This window comes from Brachyhypopomus gauderio, chromosome 12 (assembly GCF_052324685.1).
Source record: "Brachyhypopomus gauderio isolate BG-103 chromosome 12, BGAUD_0.2, whole genome shotgun sequence".
NCBI lineage: Eukaryota > Metazoa > Chordata > Actinopteri > Gymnotiformes > Hypopomidae > Brachyhypopomus > Brachyhypopomus gauderio.
Window position 1 is genome coordinate 8,320,573 of NC_135222.1, and position 19,047 is coordinate 8,339,619.

Genomic DNA, 19,047 nt, shown 5'->3' on the forward strand with positions numbered 1-19,047 from the left:
TTCATTAAACAAAAACTACAACCACATGTCATACCCACACTCCAGTTAGTCATATCCTTGATTTCAGGATGTCAAGAAGGACACACTGAACTACTGAGACGGAGAAGGTGAATGTGTTCCATATGTGACCCAGCCATTTTCCCCTACAAAATTATATGACTATTAGGGTGTGCAAGGTTTACCGACATGATGAGTCCAAATTTTTCCCAGGACTGTAGGCCTACATGAACATCTTCAGACTGATGCACTGATTCATTAGTAAGTGAGTAAAGTTTATTTACAGAACACATTTAAAACACATTAAAAACCAACCAAAGTGGTGCACATGAAAGATAATAAGATGTAATTGCAGAATTCCATATCTTTTCACTATGGCAAAATCTGGAAGCAATGCTTGTTTAACTCTGCCTCTGCACACATTTTTTTTTACTTTTCATTACCTTTAGAGGGCAAACGCGTCACAAGCCTGCAGGCAAACCCACGAGCAATGGAGTAAATCTGAGGTAAAATACTTTGTATCGATGTGCTCTTTTTTATGGAGATGCACAACCTCCCATCGTTGATAACACCATGCATTAATATGTGAATGCGACTGGATTTTTAAAAATAAATCGCCTTGAACGAACTGTGCACAGATGTGTGCGCCGTGCACGAAAGGGTTAAAAAAGACAGCCTCGTCGCCAGACATCTGTTGATTTCCAATCTTTCCATCACTTCTCAAAGTCTCGTGCCCGCCTCCACGCGGTGTTGCCAGTAGAAACGCACACAGCAACCAGGCGCCCAGCTTCTCCGTGGTGGCGGTCGCCGGAGCCCAGAGGATCCCGGAGTCGATCTGCGTTCACACCGCCGCTTTAAGCGCAGCGGACCCGAAGGTTCGACGCTTAATTATCGCCTATGTGTGTGAAAAGGGGAAACTAAGCTAAGGTGAGTGGTTCTGGCTGCATTTACGAGGACTTGTGTGAACACTGGGCTCCCCGTGGGTGAAACACAAAAGCGGGGCACAGTTGTTTGTAAATTATAAGCGACGTCGCTGTTATTTGGCAAAGCGGTTCTTTTACCCCCTTCTTTGGAGTGATTAACCACCGGTTTGCTTATTCTCGGGGATTTTTGTGTAGTAAGGTTAACAAGTCGCCGTTTGGCTCAGTTCGCTAGCTTGAATTAGTTAAACTCGCCACCGCTAGCTACACTTAAGAGCATATTTAACAATTTTACTCTTTTAAACTGTATAAACACTATACACTTTTAAACACTATATTCGATCAACATATGTCCCCGTGACATCTCAAAGAAGGTTTACATGAGGGCTGTACCTTTCCTGTGAGCCAACGCCGAGTCTTACCTGTCGAGGAGTAGCCATGTTCTTAACCGAGATGACTGGTCAGAGTAATGTAGATCACCAGCAAATAAGTGTGCGATGTTAATATTAATGTGATGTTGTAGATGGGTAGGTAGATGGAGCTCTTTGGTATGAAGGGAAACTGTCACTGGTATGTTCGTTTTATGTATATGTAAACAATTTGATGTCTTTCAAAGCATTGTAGAAGTCTTTGCAGTGCTTTTCCTTTGAAGCTGTCTTGCACCTGTTGCCATATTATGATCCCAATAAATCTCATAGTTCATGTTTTATTGACTCAAAAACTTGTTTATTAAGTAGTATTTTCTTGTACCATTTGGACAGGATATGTGGCAAGAATTCCTACACATGTAGAATTGTTTAGATCATAGTTATAGCGGCAATGATAGTCTACTTATGTTTGGCAATTTGCTTGGGTGTGACATTGAAAGATATGACACCACAGACGTAAACCATTAAACCATATAAAGAGCTTAGCTTTCTCTAAGAAATTTTAAGCATGTGTGCCTTTCACAAATCACATGTGTTCCTTTCTGCAAATAAAGGCAACTTGGGTTAATCTGGAGGAAGTGGACACAGGAAAACATTAACTTTGAAGCCACAGGGAGCAGGGAGGGTTGGGAGTAGCTTCAGTGGCTGATGTACACAGCCCAGCTCAGACACCTGAACCTGCTCCTCCCTTCCATATGATGTCACCACGCTTATCTCATGCCTCTCGACAGGCTCAAAGCCGTATTTAACTTCCAGTAATCACGGCAGGATGACCTAATGTACCATGCACTAGGAATACGCAGAAAACTGCCACTCTGAGGATCTTGGCGGCTTTTCTTTATCAGATGTTGAGGTGTTGGATATATGAGGTCTAACAGGAGCTTAGCACAAGAGTCACGGTAAGGGTTCTTTACTACAGGGCTTTACCAATGAGAAAAACAATGACATGAAGAATAATACAAAGGCAGAAGTTCTTGTAAGTATAGGGACGTTTTTATCCTAAGATGTGTGAAACATTAAAACCACTGGAAAAACTACTTTGAAGATGGATGAAAATGGAGGCATTTCAAATGGTGTCCATGAATGGCCATGACGTCTGTAAGTGCAGGGGGGCTGCTTAGTTCTTACCATAAAGCCATGTCTTATTCACAGAGAAAATAAATGTACAAAAAAAAGCGGAAGTTTTCTCCTTGGTTTAGAAGTTCAAGGCTCTTTTACCCTTGTATTATGAGAATGCCTTTTAATAGATGTCTTGTAGAAGCCGAAACCAACCGGTAAACAGCATTTAGCAAAGGGCACCATTATTGGCAGACCGTCGTCTTAAAAGAAATCTAGGACTCTGTTAGGCTGCACAGAAAATACATGGAGAAAATCCAGCCATGCTAGCAGCCACACCATGAACTGCTTAGTGCATGGCCAGCCCCCCCCTCTGTGAAGTTGAATTCTCTTTTTGAGAGTGTGCTAAGTGGAGGTCAGAGAGTGACTCGGCAGGAAGCAGGGTGAACCCAGCAGGCTTGCCGCTCAACCGTGGGCCCTCCCTCTATGCTCCGCCTAATTTGCCATCTGAACCCCAAGCTATTGGGTTACACTGCAAGTGACTTTCAAGCAACAAACGTAACCTTTAAGGCAGCGACGTTTACCATTTTAGCACTAGAGTAGTGCCTGGGCTGTTTTTGTTTATTTCGTTTTTTTATTTTATTTTATTTTTTTTGCGTGCAATCATTTTGTCTTAGGTGTGTGTTACAAACAGAAAATTTGTGGCGTCACCCTCTTTAATTGGCCACATTATCCTTTTAAAGTGCCTCAGAAACCTGATTTGCATCATGGCCTTTAGGCCTTTGTGGAGTTCTCCTGATTTGGTAATGTCAGATCATGTGATACAACAGAGGCTGTAGTGTGCAGTCTGTGAAAGTTCTGACCTGCTACATTTAAAACACTATAAATACCCAAATTTCACACATTGATATTCAGTTCTGCCAACAATACCGGAATGGTAAATCATTATGTTAAGTTAATGTTAATTGAAACTTTTTAATTTTGGTCTTCACAGTTTATGGGTTGTTTTTGGTCTTTGAAGATATGCTTAATCTGCCCTTTTAGTGAACTGTCTTTGTTGCTGTTGCGAGGGGCGACTCACTGGTGGAAGGGGGTGTTAAACAAACCCTGTGGTTAAACATCAAACTCCAAGCCACTGTTCATTGGGATCTCACCGTTTCCCTTACACACAAATACCTCCGCTTCTCTCTCTCTCTCTCTCTCTCTCTCTCTCTCTCTCTCTCTCTCTCTCTCTCTCTCTCACACACACACACACACAGAGTTTCACTCAACCGTGTCTAGTGTGGCTCTCTTGGGAGTCCACCCCCGTCTTATTTTTAACCCCAGACTTTTGCTATTGGGCTTAAAGACTTGTAGAGCTGCTAAACTTCAGAGGGGCTAACTTTGTACAGTAGGGTTTTTAAGCACATTCTGAATATGTGGTACACAAGCACTCGATGATATAAGCATAAGTGTCCCAGACTCGTATGTTGGTTTACCAAAAAATGTTGTGTTTGCATTTAACTTTTAACATCTTGTAAAGCTGTTAACTAAGTAACATTTCATTGTGATTTCCACCAGGAATTGGAATCAATTTAGCCATGTTCACAGCATCAGTGTCTTTTAACTGCTTTTACAGTACTAAACCGTTTCATACAATACTAAGTTTAATCATTAAGAGCATATATAGTTAGAATGTAAGACAAAAATATACAACAGCAAAGGGCATTTGTCATAGGGAACAACCACCAAGATACTTACGCATTACGTAACCATGGCTACATAGGTCATTTTGCAGGCTGCACCTGCGCAAGACGGTCTAATGCTATCGGATATCACCAAGGGACACCTGTGTCTAAGTGTGCCTGTCCTTTCTGATTGTAGACATGTCACAACTTAACCAATGGTTTTGCCTTTACCACATGAAAATTCCCAACACACTATAACCAAATGATGACACAAACAGAATACAACAAGACTGTCTGTTTGAGTGAATGTTCAAGTTACCCACATAGCTAAAAAAGTTGAATTGCCGTAGCCCTAATGATCAAGTCATCTGTCTAAAATAAAATGTGAGTTCTGCAAGCCACAAATCTAAAACCCACAAGCGTATTAAGTACCTGTATCTCTCTGGAAACAGTGAGTGGTGTGAAACCTGGGGATGCTTTCCTCATGGTGCAGAAGAATCCCCAGGGGTTCTACATCCTGCAGCACATCCGCCCAGGCAGGTCCAGATGCCCTCACACACCCCACAGTCAGGCGCTACTCCCAGCCCTGTTTTTACAAGGATGATCAAGAGTCTTTTTATTAGATGGCGCAACACAATTAATTTTAGTGTCTGGCTGTGTGGAATCTCCATTTTAAGATCTAAGATATCGTTTCACATGGCTGCCGGTTTGAAACTCGGACTGGACTAAAGGAAGATGTCTTTGTGCATGCGACACTGATCATCTCCCCACACCTGGTCAACACATTTGTTGCTATAGTCAAGCAGTGCAGATTTGGTCAGGCATCTGCGATTGTTTTAGCGCAAAGGTTGAGATTCACCCTGTGCTGTCCATGCCAAGGACTAAGCAGATTTATAGGACTATAATCCTATCCCAGCTTCCATTCATAGATTCATGTGATTATGATTAGCATCTCATGGTTCTGTACTACTAAACGGGAACCCAGAGGCAGTTGGACTGTCCAGCTGAGGTTACTGCTCTGTCAACCTTTGTCAGACGCACTGTCAACCTTTTCCTTTTTCAGCTAGATATTATATATAGCACATAGCCTATTCATTGTAAATTGTTTCAGAGAATTCAAATAAGGGTCTATTTCGGGCTACGAGGATGCTTAAAGTACTAATTTAGAGAAAGGATGTTTACATGGTGCTTTAAAGCCAGATGTGTTGAAACCTCCTATTTATGATGACGTTATTCGTGCTCATGGTCATTCACTCGTCGCAAGGGAACTCTGGTTAATAGCTAATGGTGAAAATCCTGCAGTTGCCCTGTGGTATTCCCGTAGCATTGCTGTGTGTTTGTGTATGTGTTTGTGTGTGTTTGTTTGCGTGTGTCTGTGTGTGTGTCTGTGTGTGTGTGTTTGTGTTTGTGTCCAAAGGTGAGATGTAGCACTCTCAGTGTTTTAAGGAAAGAGGATTAGAACAGACTGTATTGTCAGAGCTGGTTGATTATCCTTCTACCTGATCCCCTGATCCTCTGATGAATTCCAAACAGGCTGTTTATTTAACATTGAGTGCAGAAACGAAACACATGAAACATGAGCATGGTGTCAAAAGCTAAGAGAACTTGTGAGCCATATGCTTACTTTAATACGGACAGGAGGTGCTAATCGCAGCAGATTCAAGCACTGATAAAACAGCTTCCAAGAATACGGCTACAAGATGCATAGATAAAAGCCTACACTGCAGTAATACTGCTATTATATGTATTATATATAAGAATTATATTGCTTTGCAATTGTTTGTGTTTAAAACAGACCACCAACCCTGTGTACTTGTTGGTTCATGTAAATGTTGTGATTCATCAGAACACCCCAACATACTCCTCTGCAGTGTCTGAGATTGGTCAGGATGTTCACAGCACACAAGAAGGAAGGCGTTTGCGACCTCATTTGCATATTAGCCACCTTCTGTGATGTCAGTCCTGCAAAAGCCAATATTGCAACCTTTAGCGAAAATTATATTGTGCAACTCCATCCAACCTTGATCAGGCCCGATCTGAGTGAGACGATTCTTCTTTCATTACAGTGGAGTTTGTCGTTAAGATCCAGATAAACTGAAGCTGAGACGAGACACATTTGTAGTTGGTGTGTATTGTTTCAGCGTGACTTCACGCTATGATATCCTGTTTATAACGCAGGGGACGAGTTTATCCTGTGCCAGGAAGCTGTTTAGTTCTGTATTGTTGCATGAAGGCTGATTTGTAACAGAACACTGCTTCTTCTTTTTGGACGTCAGTTGTGACTACGGTAATCATTTATGTCTTCTCTTATTGGAAACCCTAATGAGGCTAAATGAGTGCAATATAACAGGGCATGCTGAGCTGGAGAAAAGGCTATGTAAATATTCTCTCCCGATTTTATCCTGTTTTGTCTGTGGAACACCAGTACAAGGAACGCTATGTCGAACCAGAATAAATCTAAAACAACCCCCCCCCCCCCCCGACCTCTGTCTAATCTATTTTTCATCTTTCTGCAGTGTCCAGTGTCATGAAACTTAATCCACGCCAGGCTCCGTTATATGTAAGTATAATGTCACAAGCTCTGTACGGTTCTGTATGGTTGTTTCTTTAGTCAAATGTTTTGAATAGATAAAGCCAATGCTGAGTAGTGGACAGCCTTTTGCGGTCCTGTGGCACCTGTCTTCCTAAGTCAGCGTGAATGTAAATGCCTTGGTGTACAAAGTTTAAAAACAGACGCAGCTTCTCCTGATTTCCGGAAGAGGTGTTTGGGAGAGAGGCTCATCTCCCAGTCCTGATAGCGCAGCCTTCCACCCTAGAGACCCGTTCCAGCCTGGCAGCCACTGTGGATCAAGGAGTAATAACGAGGCTTGGGGGTGAGAGAGGGCCCGAAATGGTGTCCTGTTCAGCCTCTTCTAGGGATCTGGGAATAACCCAGAGCTGTCGGCAGCGTTGGGAAGAGGAGGAGCGTCCATGGTGGACGGACGGTGTCGCATGACTTCTGAGGGGAGTCCGCAAAGAGGCGTTTCGTCGGGTGGGATTCCCCCCCCACCCCCACCGCTGCTGTGAAACGTGACACAGCTTCAAAGACACCTACCCTGGTGCTACCACACTGCAATTAAACAGTTGAAAAGATATCAGATCAGTCGAAGGGCTGGTTAGACCGAATGCCGCAGTGACACTGATAGTGGGTGGATTATTATTGTCTGGTTGATGTATTGAAGCACGAATAATCTCTTCTTACCTGCCTCTGCGGTGTCCTATTTTTCCCATGGGTTTTGCTGCCATGCTGAATGATCTCATGTTTCAGGGGAGCTCAGTAAAAATGAGTCTGCTTACTCCTGAGTTCTGATCAGGGTGAGGAGATCCGGTCCGGTTCACAGACTCTTCTAAGCACATTACCTATTAGTATTTAATAATATGCTTAAGTAATTTGAATAAAAAGTTATTATTGTTAACTAAATAAGAATAATAACTAAGAATAAAATACATAATGTATACTGTGTTTTAATAGTATGGTTAAATAACATGAATAATAATATATTAATATTTAGTAACCATTAATAATTGAATATTTAATTTAATATTTAATAATGATTAATAATTAATCATTTTTAGCTAAATAACAGGTTTAAACAGGTAAGCATTATTCTCAACTTCATCCACTGAAGGGGTCGATTCATTATAATAATTGAGCATTTTTATTTTGCAAAGGTACTGGTTAAGCAGCAAAATAGATGAACACTATAAATGTAGTGTATATTATAGTTGTTTTGATAATTGCTCCAGAAACAACTTGATCTTCCTGAAAATAAACCCTGTTGACATTTTTTGACAAATGGCAGTGCAGAGATCATGTCAGCACAGACAAACAGCTAACCTTGAAACTACGAATCATTAAGCAGATTTCTTGCCTGGAGGATGTGTGCAAATGGCTTTGCATTCTCATATCTGTAGTGTCTGTTTGGTCCCTCTGAGGTTTGCTTTGGTGAAGGGCGTATCCATCCTCCGGCAACACACCAGCGCGTGTTCTGCCGTTAAGTGTGAGGTTTTGTGCAACTTCTCTTTGTGGTAATCTCTGCAAGTCGACAGAACACAGCTTCCTGTGAGACCACGACTTCAGCTGTTCCTGATCTCAGTTCACTCTTATTTTTTTTTTAAGCTAAATTTAGGTTTTGTTTGAATGACATTAAAATGGGAAAATAATTTTTGTTGTTGCAGGTGGGAGTTTGATGTTTTTGACATAGCAGTGTCGGGTAGCAAACAAGTTATGGACTTTTGAATTCTTCAACAACATTGGGAGAGGTTCCCAAGCCTAAACCACTCTAGTTGAAGGGTCAACCTTAAAGCCCCAAACGAAGCATATCTTCTTTCTTTTGGCAGAGGGGTGTGGGGCTAAAAAATGTCCTGCAAGGTGTGGCAATTCCTGACAGTGACTTTAGACCAAAAAATGGAAGAAATACATTTTTGTTTGCAAACTGAAACACCATCATACATCGTATTTGAAATTACAAATGTGTGTTACCTTGTTGATAATGGATGATGTGGACAATGTTCCAATAAGTTTATTAATTATGTTTTCATTTTCTGGAGGTGCCTGTGATCTCATGAATGACATCATTTGCAATTCATGCTTTATTTCAGGAGCGGCATACCTCAGAGGAACACTCTTTTGCATGTTGCCGTGTTGCCATCATCAGAACTGTGTTATGAATCCGATGTCAAAAACCTAATTTGATATTCATTCGTGTTCAGTTCACCAAAGCCATGATGTTCTATGCGTGTCATCTCTCGGCATAGCCATGTCGCTATCGCCAGGAGCTGAGTGGACTCACGTTAAGCCCTCATGTGTTCTTTGCCATTGCAGGGCAGTTGTGTGCTAACCGTTCAGCTCAGCGATGAAGAGCTTCGGGAGGGTGTGGTTGATGGGGAGGATATGGAGCTGTTTCTAGTGCTCACCGGATCCACGCAGATGCACGTCAGCAGCACCGTTAGGCTCAGCCATGACACCCTGCAGCTGGTGTGCCCAGGTACACCCTTCCTCTTACGACCCATTGAATTGCCCCCCCCCCCCCCCCCTTTTTTTCTTCATTTCTCACTTTGTGATTTCTTCAGTTAATCCTGCAGTCTAATCCAGGGTTGCTTGTTCCGCTGATCTCTCCCTTGGCATCATTCTCTGTGTTAATGGTTCAGTTTGGTTTAGATCCATTTCGTGGGGGAAAACTCAGGAATGTGCTGCTCACCATGGACGCCATGAGTCTGGGTGGTGAATGTTTAACTGCACAGCGAGTGATTTACCCTGGACTGAGTGTCCAGGGGAATCTTTGTCTATTTACGTACTTAGACAGAAAAGGGGCCTTCGGCCCAGCATGTTCAGCCAGCAACGCTGCCCAGAATAAGTTCAAATTCTTTGTTTGTCTTAGATAACTCGATCACAGACCTTTCGGTCCCACCTCCCTCGTCACCGCCTGCGATACTTAACGGCCTTCACCTGACCCAGAGGTCAGTCAGCGGCGTCTGTTACGCAAGACTCCCGTTTCCTGCCAGCTCATCTCCGTGACCTCTCGAGCCTGGCGAAAATGGAGGCAGCGCCCAGCATGTTTGGGGATCTGATTAAGGGGTGTTTCCCCCGGAGACCCGCTTCCCGTAATCCGTCCGTGTGCGCCGCAGCGTGTCCCCGGACACGAGCCGCTGGACCGTTCCGCCGGTCGCTATTTTGCTAGCAGCGATGTGAGAGTCTGTGAACCTGAAGGCCACGTCCCTCAAGACACTCACACAGTCAGCCAGGATGATGACGCAGAGGTGTGGTTGGTTTGGCCAGTGTCTTTGGCCTGCGCTCTGTGATTTACTGTGGGTCACGGCTAATGCCAGCCGGGCTGAAGACACATGGGCGGGGTAGGAAGAGCTCGACAGAAGCGTAAAAGATTTATGAATCTAGCTTTTGGTGCTTTTTCCTTCAGTGTTGGTGGGCCGCCTGTAGTAATATTTTGAGGTCGGTAAAGAATGACAGCGTGTGTCGTTACGGTTCGGTGATGATTAAACATGCTACGGTTTCCCGCCGCTAATACCCCGACTGCCCTAGTTCGACGCTCTTTCCCTGTCTCTGTAAAACGAGGCCACGTGCGCTGAATTCCACTCACCTGAGGGAGCGCCGCGCCTCCACCTTCCCGTCTGCGTGGAGCGCAAAGGCAACGTGGGCCAGCACGGGTCGCTCGGAGATGTGCGGCTCGTCGCGGAGAGCCATCGTGGACTTCGACCAGCCTGCGTGTGCTGCTCTTCAGAGTCAGACTTGGCTCGTCGTGTTTATGGAGCTCACGGGCTCCGTCTCCAGCGTGGGTTGCCTTATAGATAATTACACGAGTTTAGTGCTGTAAGGAAGGAGACACCGTCACACTATCATTAGCTTATGTTTACAGCCTATTGTGGGGGGAAAGGAAGATTTCAGTTTATATCATGTTTTTAACAACATTCTTGGCAAGCCACATTTATTTGGCTGAGAGCCGTATAATATATGGTCTGTTATTATCGCAATATTGGCCTTTGCAAAACTGACACCATAGAAGGTGTTTTTGATAGGTGCGCTGAGGACCCTGACCAGTACTGAATGATGGGTGTTTCTTTGGTATTTGGATGAGTCATGGCCGTCACGTGGTCAGTGTAATGTGTACGTAATGTGGCAACAATGCAGGCTGGTCTTTGCCCAGCCTTTGGTCTCCTATCAAGAGGATATAACACGAATTTTTTAAATGTTGCAGGGCATATTGCATGGCTATACATAGCAACATAGTAACACTACATCCAGATTATTTTATCCAGATTATGCAACTTCAATTTATGGTACAATGTCAAAATGAATTCTTTACTGTAAGTTTTGCACTGGAGTTTTAGGATGGAAAAATCCAAATTTAATTTCTGTATATAATATATATGTAATATGCATGCACACTGTGCAAACTCACAATGTTTTCAGGGTGCCTGGAAGCCATTCAGTGCCTTGCGACCCCTGTCTTTCTCTCCTTCGCACTCTCTAGCTCACGACTGCTGTGAGACGGTCGAGGCCACGCTGTTTCGGGCAGACCCACACGGCCCGGTGCGCCCCCTTGCCTTCGGGGACATGCACTTCGCCCAGGACCTGGCCTTGGACATGGCACAGTTCCTGGTTGGCGCGGTGGGCCATGCCGACAAGCTGGAGGACGCTCTGTTGCTGGACGAGTGTCGGATCCCCCTGCAGGAGTGCGAGAGGATGGACCGCAGCTTGGCCCTGGCCCTGGCCCACCTCACACTGCCCCCTGGCTGGAGTCTTCTGGGAAACAGAGGCGGTAAGGGCGCCACCGATCTGCTGCGGTATCCACGGAGGAAAACGTGCTTCGTGCTTCAGTAGCTGCAGACAATCCTCCAATCAGCCGCTTGCATCTGAACGTGATGTGGACAGACGGGTCTTAAATCAACCAGAAACCCAGAACTGATGGAACTGTTTTACGCCAGTGTAAAGTTCTTAACATCATCACCGTCGTATATTTCAATTATATAGCGCCTTTCAACTTGACATGAGGTCATAGTCACGTCCTGTTAATAGCGTTAATAAGCCAGTAAGGGGCTTATTAAAATTTTTTTGCATTTATAGGGTGACTGAAGCTTTGCTGAGAGAAGTTATTTCTTTGCCAGTCCTCTGAAGAATTTTCCTGCTAGTGTGTCTTATAGCATTTTCAGTAATACGTTTCTAAACCTGTAGAGGGCGTGTGAGACTCAGATAATGAGCCATTCATGTACCTTAGATATACAGAAAGAGGTTTCATTCTGGGATCTGAATTGCTATTATTATGCAAATGTTAGAACAAAAGGCGTATGAGATAACAAAGAAGACGCTACATTTTCTTTGAATAGTCAATTTAGTCAGTGGCAGCTCACAGGATTGTACTGAACACCTCTCAAGTGGCAGCAGAAACACTGAGGAGTTATCCTTGGCTCCTTTATTTTTATTCTTTTCTATCTCTGGATTTTTTCTTTTCCATTTTTACATTCCCGGTTTGTTAGCACTACTGGCCGATTATAATGTCTGTGCAATTAGGCAAACTTTTTTGTAGTTTAAAGCTTATTGTGAGTTCAAATTATTTTTTGACATCATGTGTGTTGTAATTCATGTCAAATAGAAGATTATTGAAATGAATTTTTAACTGTTTCTGTGGTAGGGACCATTACACATCCATGCCTGGATATTTGACTGCTTTATAGCCTCAGGAGATGTTTCTTTTAGCTTGAAAACAGAAAAATAATGTTTTTTGCTCATCCTATTAATCTGTAATGAGGTACACTTGAAATTTTGTAATCAACGATCCTTGGAATTTGCTTTCATTCACTTACATAGTACCAAATTGGAAATACTGAGCATTTTAAATAGTTAATTATGAAAGCGTTGAATGACATAAGATGTATTTTATGCATCTTTGTCATGTGGTCATATAGCAAGAACAAAATACTGTGTATAAACAGCAGAAACTACATGATGCAGGGCTTTTACAAATCATGTTCTAAAGACGGCAGAGCAGGTTTCTTCTGGCTACATTTGTTAAACTTGTAGAGAACTTGCTCAGCAACAGTCCAAAAAGTGCTGAATCTCTCCTGAGAGTGTCTAGATATACCTAGGGCACCTTGATAGGACACCTAATATGAATATACCATTAGGTGGTTATGTTATCCTAATCCTATGTGCGAAATGCTTGGTTGTGAGGGACACGTATTAGTCAAACCCCTGTAGTGAGGCCGATGAATAAGTGTGTGCATACAAAAGAGGCCTTTTCCTCCCCGTGTGTGTGTGTGTGTGTGTGTGTGTGTGTGTGTGTGTGTGTGTGTGTGTGTGTGTGTGTGTGTATGTGAGTGACAGAATGTGTGTGGGAGACCTGGTGTGACTTGAGCATGCTGCATGTCAGGGCAGTGGCGGTCTTAATTTAGTGAAGCGTTTTAAGCAGCCTTCTTTATTTGAAGATGGAGCATGCCGAAAGAAGTGGAATAGGCTGTTATACTGTCCGTTACGCTATTCAATCCAGACCGAGTCTGGCCCTCCTACTCTTTGTGCCAACAGACAATGGTCACAAATCACTTAATCACTCAACCAAGTCCACTATTTAGAGTACCGATAGACATTACAGTGTACGCTGGGATGAACTGTAATAAAACGAATGAGCACTATTGAACAGGCTAGATGAGATCTAGTAATGTTTGAACGCGAGTTATTGGCAGTTGTTGAAAGCAAAAACATATAAGGCATTGTTCTCTATAGACCCAGTCTATCCAATTTATCTAAATCTTTACCCTGCAGTAACAGTCGTGTGGAACCAGCATACATTTCCTGCTTCTGACCGTGCTAACCTTTCTGTCTCTAGCCACGGAGCCTCAGGAGACCCTCCTGCACTTCTCCGCCCGCCGAGGGCTCTGTCGAGTGGCCAGCTTCCTCCTTCGGCAGCCCGGGGCCCGAGAAGCTTTGGCCCTGCCCAACAGGCAGGGTGCCACCCCGGCCAGCCTGGCCCACAGCAGTGGGCACCATGCCCTGCTGGAGCTCCTCACCCAGTGAGTGCCAACGGCTGCTACACACTTCTGCTCATGAGCCAGGTCCTGGTCCACCTCAACATAGGAAGCGTTGGCGTATTTATGTTAGCACGGCTTACGGCGTGCCTGCTCTCCTCCAGATTTCATTTAGTAAAACAGGGCAACATCGCCGTCATATTTGGGAACGTCCCAAACAAAACGGGAGAGCAATCGTTCTTGAATTACTTGTTACACATACAGGTTATTGTTTTGGCGTGTACTTTATAAAATGTCTACTGTTGAGTTGAAATGTCTTCAGCCTCAGTTGAAGGCTGAAGGCATTTCCTTCTGACCATGGCCTGACATATTGTATAATTTGATTTGAACAGATTATTGGCTGGTTTTTACAGAATGAGGCCACACTTGGCTACTCTGGTGACGTCAGCCTGCTATGATTCAGAGCTCCATACCAGTCGGTTTCATTTGGCCTTGCTAGGGAAGTCCACTCCACCCTAGATTTCACAATAACAGAGGCTAGACTTTCAGGGCCATTATGCCTCATAATGTACAAAGTGAATTCTGCTCCGGTTCTTAAGAGCAAACCCACGCTGTGAGGAACATGCAGTTTAGAGGAATATATCCCTGTTACGACGTCATGAAGTTTCTCTGAAGATATGGTCCGATTTCGAACCTTTACAGGAGCCAGAGGGTTTAGCTCTGTTTTTTGGGGCGTGTCTTACACTCAGGCGGCTTGTTTTTGGGCAGGGAGGAGACGGACACCCAGCATACCGCTGAGACACGTAGACGCGTCTCCCCGGGCGCGTCTGTGGTGCAGCACCACCCGTGCCTGAACACTTACACCCTGTCAGTGGGCACCCAGCCTGGCGCTGCGCCCCACAACCTGCGAGCCAACGTGCAAGACCTGCACCACCTGATCAGCCAGGTGAGTCACGCTCTCCAAGTGCCTTGTTTACTCGACAGTGTGACTTCATGTTGCTCTCACTCTCTCTCACGCCCTCTCTCTCTCTCTCTCTCTCTCTCTCTCTCTCTCTCTCTCTCTCTCTCTCTCTCTCTCTCTCACTCACTTCCTACCTCTACTCACTGCCTTTGTCTTTGCTGTCTGTCTCTATCCCTCTCTCTCTCTCTGTTGCTCTTTCTGTACCAATGCAAATAATCGTAATAATACATGTCGCGAGATTTTATTTTTTTGCCTTCCATTATATGTAATCTGCTCTAGAGTGAGATAATCTGTGATTTATGTAACTTCAGGGAGCGAGACTGATAAGATGTGAAAAAAAAAAAAGAAACTCGTTGGCTTACGCAGGAGAAAGCCAAACAGCTGTTCTTGTGCTCTCTCAGGGAGGCCGGGACTGTGCGGACGTAGCGGAGACGAAAGGGGATCGTTCTGAGCGGCCGCAGCACGACTCCCTCGACAGCCGAGAGCAAACGTCCACTCCCGCGCGTACGAGAGGGAGCGCGGATGAACGAGACGACTGCCCGGCGCTGCTCGGGTGCGAGGAGAGGGGCGGCGATCTTGCCCCGGACGGAGTGACCGGCAGTGGCGAGGAGGAGCGGGCGTGTTCTCGCGTAAACGTAGAGGGGGATTACGGCGCGCGAGCGTGGGACGCAGCTGCATGTGTAGGGGGACCGGAGAAGGAGAGAGATAGCAGTGACCGCTCACGGAGACAAACGGAGGGCGAGAGCACAGCTGACCAGACTCCATCCTGTGGAAAGGAAGGGGAGGAAACTGATAGAGCTCAAGGCTTGATCTGTGAGGCACAAGGGAGCACTGAGGGCCCTTACGAGGAGGTCCAGGAAGAGGGGTGCCGCACTGAAAGACCAGATGAGGAGCAGCCTCTGGAGAAGGAGTTATCGGAGCGCGCAAGAGCAGCAGGAGATATGGGAATCACGCAGTCGTTCGACACACCAGAAAGTTCTGACGTGGATTCTTGCTTGCACGGCACAGAAAGCAGCGATGAGTCTAAAGAGGAGATTGGGAGTACCGGTTCTTTGCAGCTGGAGGCTATGGGAGTGAATAAGGAGCCGCTCGACTTAAAGCCAGTAACAGATGAACCATCAAATGCCTCATGTGAACAAGATGAAAAAGAACCAGATGTGTCTGAGACGAGGGCCACATGTATAAGCCCGTATGGTTCAGCGGATACGGAACAATTCTTAAAGGACAGTCAGAAAATAAATGTCCGGCAGAACTGTTGTGACCAGATGAGTGACGGCTATGAAGTAGAAACCAAAGAACAAGAAAAGCATGATGGACACAATAGTGAAGTCCGGAAAGAAGGTCCCCCTGATATCTTGTCTCCTAGCAGCGAAAGCAGAAAAGAAGGGTATGATACCTGTCACCATGGAGATAGATCTGATGACAATTTTAAGGAGGCAAATGAGCTTCAGGCATTTTTGGGTCTAGAGCCAAATTGTCAAATTATACATTATTCGGGTTTTGAACTGAATGATACATCTGCAGTGACATTTAATGTTCTTTCTGGGAATAATTCCCTCTTACCTGAGCAGGAAACAGAAGTAGGCTGTAAGGGCCAGCTAGATACAGGGGAACAAGAACCGACTGAGGTTAGCGAAACAGGAGCAAGAAGTGAGAGTGAGAGTGGGAGACAGCAGTGGAGAAGTTGTACTGATATCTCACTGCATGAGCCTAGCTCGGAGCTTGAGCCTAGCTCGGAGCTTGAGCCTAGCTCGGAGCTTGAGCCTAGCTCAGTGCATGAATCCTCAACAACAACTGGTCAGGATACCTTAGACACTGATGAATCAGAGAGTTGTGCTACAGTGGTGCAGGGGATACCTTGCAGTGAACAGCAAGATGCTCCTCAGCAAAACTCACTCAAATCTGAACTTCAGAAGGTACCATGGGCAGAAGACCCAAAGAACAGGAATCTTTTAGAACACCACGATTCTTTTGAAGACCAAACCACAGAAATCACATTAAAAATTGGTTATGCACATCTTTCACAAGATATGAACCTTCTCCCTCTTGAAAATGGTGATGGAGTCACTACTCAAAACTCTGCAGTTGACCTCTCGGAAGGCACAGTGGAACTCGGTGTCACCGGAAATGCTGCCAACAGCCAAACAATTCTCGAGGAAAAACTCACGTTTTCCCTGCAAAACAGTAACTCTGAGGGGGGTGTTTTGCCTACCTCACATGCAGCTGATTTAATAGAAGACTCGCTTGTACTTAAAGAGCAGCCAAGTGTGACTGAGTTCAGAAGTGAGGTCAGCTCTAAACCAGAAGCGGGGAATGCAGATTCTTTGAATACGGAGTCAACTGAGACACGAGAAGTAGAGCGAGAAGAGACTGAGCTTCATGAGACTAAACATGTCACGGCTCTTCTGAAAGGTGAGATTCAATCTGATGTTCTTTGTACCTCAACTATGCATGTAAAGTGTTTACTAAATGAAAGATGTGTCCTTTTCCCCCCACACTGGAAAACAGATAAAGTGTAGGGTTTGAATTCCAATGATGTGTACAGCAGTTGTAATGTTACAGTGTTGTGTAGACTAGAATGGTAAGAAATGTAAGATTAGATGTGCACTGGGCCAAACTTTTGCGTGCCTTTGTTGTCAAAAAAAAAAAAAAAAAAAGCGAAGATTACTTATTTTGCCATGTTAGGTGTTATAAACTTTGGGCCACGGCGATATAAAAAAAAACTCTACAATTGGAAAAATGCTGACAAAGAATGCGTTAAAGACATTGTTTGATTATATCTGACTCAGCAAAGCCAGGAACACACTAAAAAGATTTCCTTTGATGGACCCCACCTATAATTAACCAAAACACTGTAATTATTTCTTTCTAAGCTTGAAGGAAATGTTAAAAGTAACGTGGAGCTCCATGGTACCCAAGCCAGAAAGAAACGAGGTGTACACCTATATCTCGGGATATATTTACAACAGAATGTAACTTGGCAACGTGTGATGTCATCAAGATAAGCAGGAAAAGCAAAGAAGAGGTTGTCCTCTGTTCAACCCTTTTCCTGACAATTTTTTTTTTGTTCTTTGCTGTCAAAAGAATGGTACATGACTACACCCATATTTTAATGCTCATTGTTATCACTGCAGTATTACATAATAGAAGTCAAGTAACTAGCCTGGCTATTTTCAGGCCTGGTCTGTTTTGTTGAAACAGTGGCACTGCAGGGAATGTTTTCAATTCATTAATCACTCACTAAAAATGAGCAGTATTTTCCATTCTCAGTCAGGAAGGGGAGCTAGAGACGGGCCCACAGCCAGCAGTCACCCCTTGGTTAGTCAAGTTTGGTCAGTGAGCTCTGCTGCCATCTGTATCGGCCTGCATTACCATGCTATCTGATGGGCTGCGACGGTGTGCGTTCATGTCTCCTCGCAGAGACAGCTGTTCCTTTGGAAAATCCGGCAGACCTTCGAGCAGAGAAATGTCCCGACGTGAACACCAGTAATGATGCTTCCATGGTGAGTATAGTTTGCGTTTTACAATTTTTACCTTGTATCTGACATATTATTTATTTGCAGTGCATGTTCTCACTTCAAAGAACAGGGACTGTCGTTACATAAAGGTCCCTCCTAAATCCAGGACACGTTAGTCACAAAAGATTTTGGGTGTGTGAGTGCTTTCAGATGCGCTGTCATTCACGTGGTCCTAAAGTATGCCTTCCTCATTCCCTCATCTGTTTTCTACAGATATTTGTGTAGCATTTTATTTATTTATTTTGCCAAGCAAAATGCTAATGACATCTTAGAAAGCGTTCTTCTCCCAGAAACAATACATACTTGATCAGCTGCCCAGCAGAGGTGTACAGCAATGGCACCTCCAGATGGGGGCAGTGTTTGCCGTTCTTGCCCATTTTTATAGAAGCTGTGCAAGTTGAAATGTCTCCCTTTCCCCACTGATGCAGGGTTTTGATTGGCTCCCTCTAACGCTTCATTTGCATTTTGGTTAGTATTCCACTTGTGGACTGACGAAGAGAAAAGGTGTCATAAAGGAGCAGTGCCTGTATTTGAGTAGATCCTGTTGCATACAGACCACATTAATGAATGTTTTTGGAAACGTTTTATGTCCCCACATACACTCCAGGTTTATGTACGTATATCCTGCAGGACAACAGAATATGTTCCCAGTCTAGGCATTCTTTGGACTTCGCTTCACGTATCTGTTTCATTTTGTTTAAACCCTTTAGAGATTTGCAGGAGATCCAGGCGTCGTGTAGAGCGCAAACGGCTTCTATTGTCTCAGTTTGCTCAGAGAAAGAGGGCTGGGTTAGAGCTACCACGTGAAGTAAGCAGGCAATGTGGAAGTGTTTACTTTTGAGAAAGGTCGAAATAGTGGGGGTGGGAGACTAAAGGAGATAACAGGAAACCATGCGTGTGTGTGTGTGTGTGTGTGCGTGTGTGCGCGCGCATGTGCACGCCTGTGTGTTCGCGCACGTGTGTGTGTGTGGGTGTGTGTCTCTG

The 19,047-nt window shown here is 44.5% G+C and overlaps 1 protein-coding gene and 1 long non-coding RNA gene across 5 annotated transcripts in view; one reads left to right on the top strand and one right to left on the bottom strand.

Moving 5' to 3' along the window:
• Positions 1-778: 778 nt before the first annotated feature.
• LOC143528912 (uncharacterized) overlaps positions 779-19,047 on the top strand; it is a 45,334-nt gene continuing 27,065 nt past the window's right edge. For 2 of the 4 annotated variants that reach the window (XM_077024846.1, XM_077024849.1), the window contains exons 1-8: positions 779-924; positions 6,585-6,628; positions 8,933-9,095; positions 11,097-11,384; positions 13,446-13,629; positions 14,353-14,530; positions 14,947-16,957; positions 17,966-18,048. In XM_077024846.1, coding sequence (XP_076880961.1) covers positions 6,596-6,628; positions 8,933-9,095; positions 11,097-11,384; positions 13,446-13,629; positions 14,353-14,530; positions 14,947-16,957; positions 17,966-18,048 — 2,940 coding nt within the window. In that variant the 5' untranslated portion in view covers positions 779-924; positions 6,585-6,595. Of the gene's footprint in view, positions 925-2,115; positions 2,245-6,071; positions 6,356-6,584; positions 6,629-8,932; positions 9,096-11,096; positions 11,385-13,445; positions 13,630-14,352; positions 14,531-14,946; positions 16,958-17,965; positions 18,049-19,047 lie in introns of those variants that run through there. The other 2 variants (XM_077024848.1, XM_077024847.1) reach the window with 2 other exon arrangements.
• Positions 6,576-8,126, bottom strand: LOC143528913 (uncharacterized). The gene is made up of 3 exons (XR_013134547.1): positions 7,980-8,126; positions 7,310-7,467; positions 6,576-7,177 (listed from the first exon to the last, which is right to left on the bottom strand). It is a non-coding gene; the product is annotated as an uncharacterized LOC143528913 (long non-coding RNA).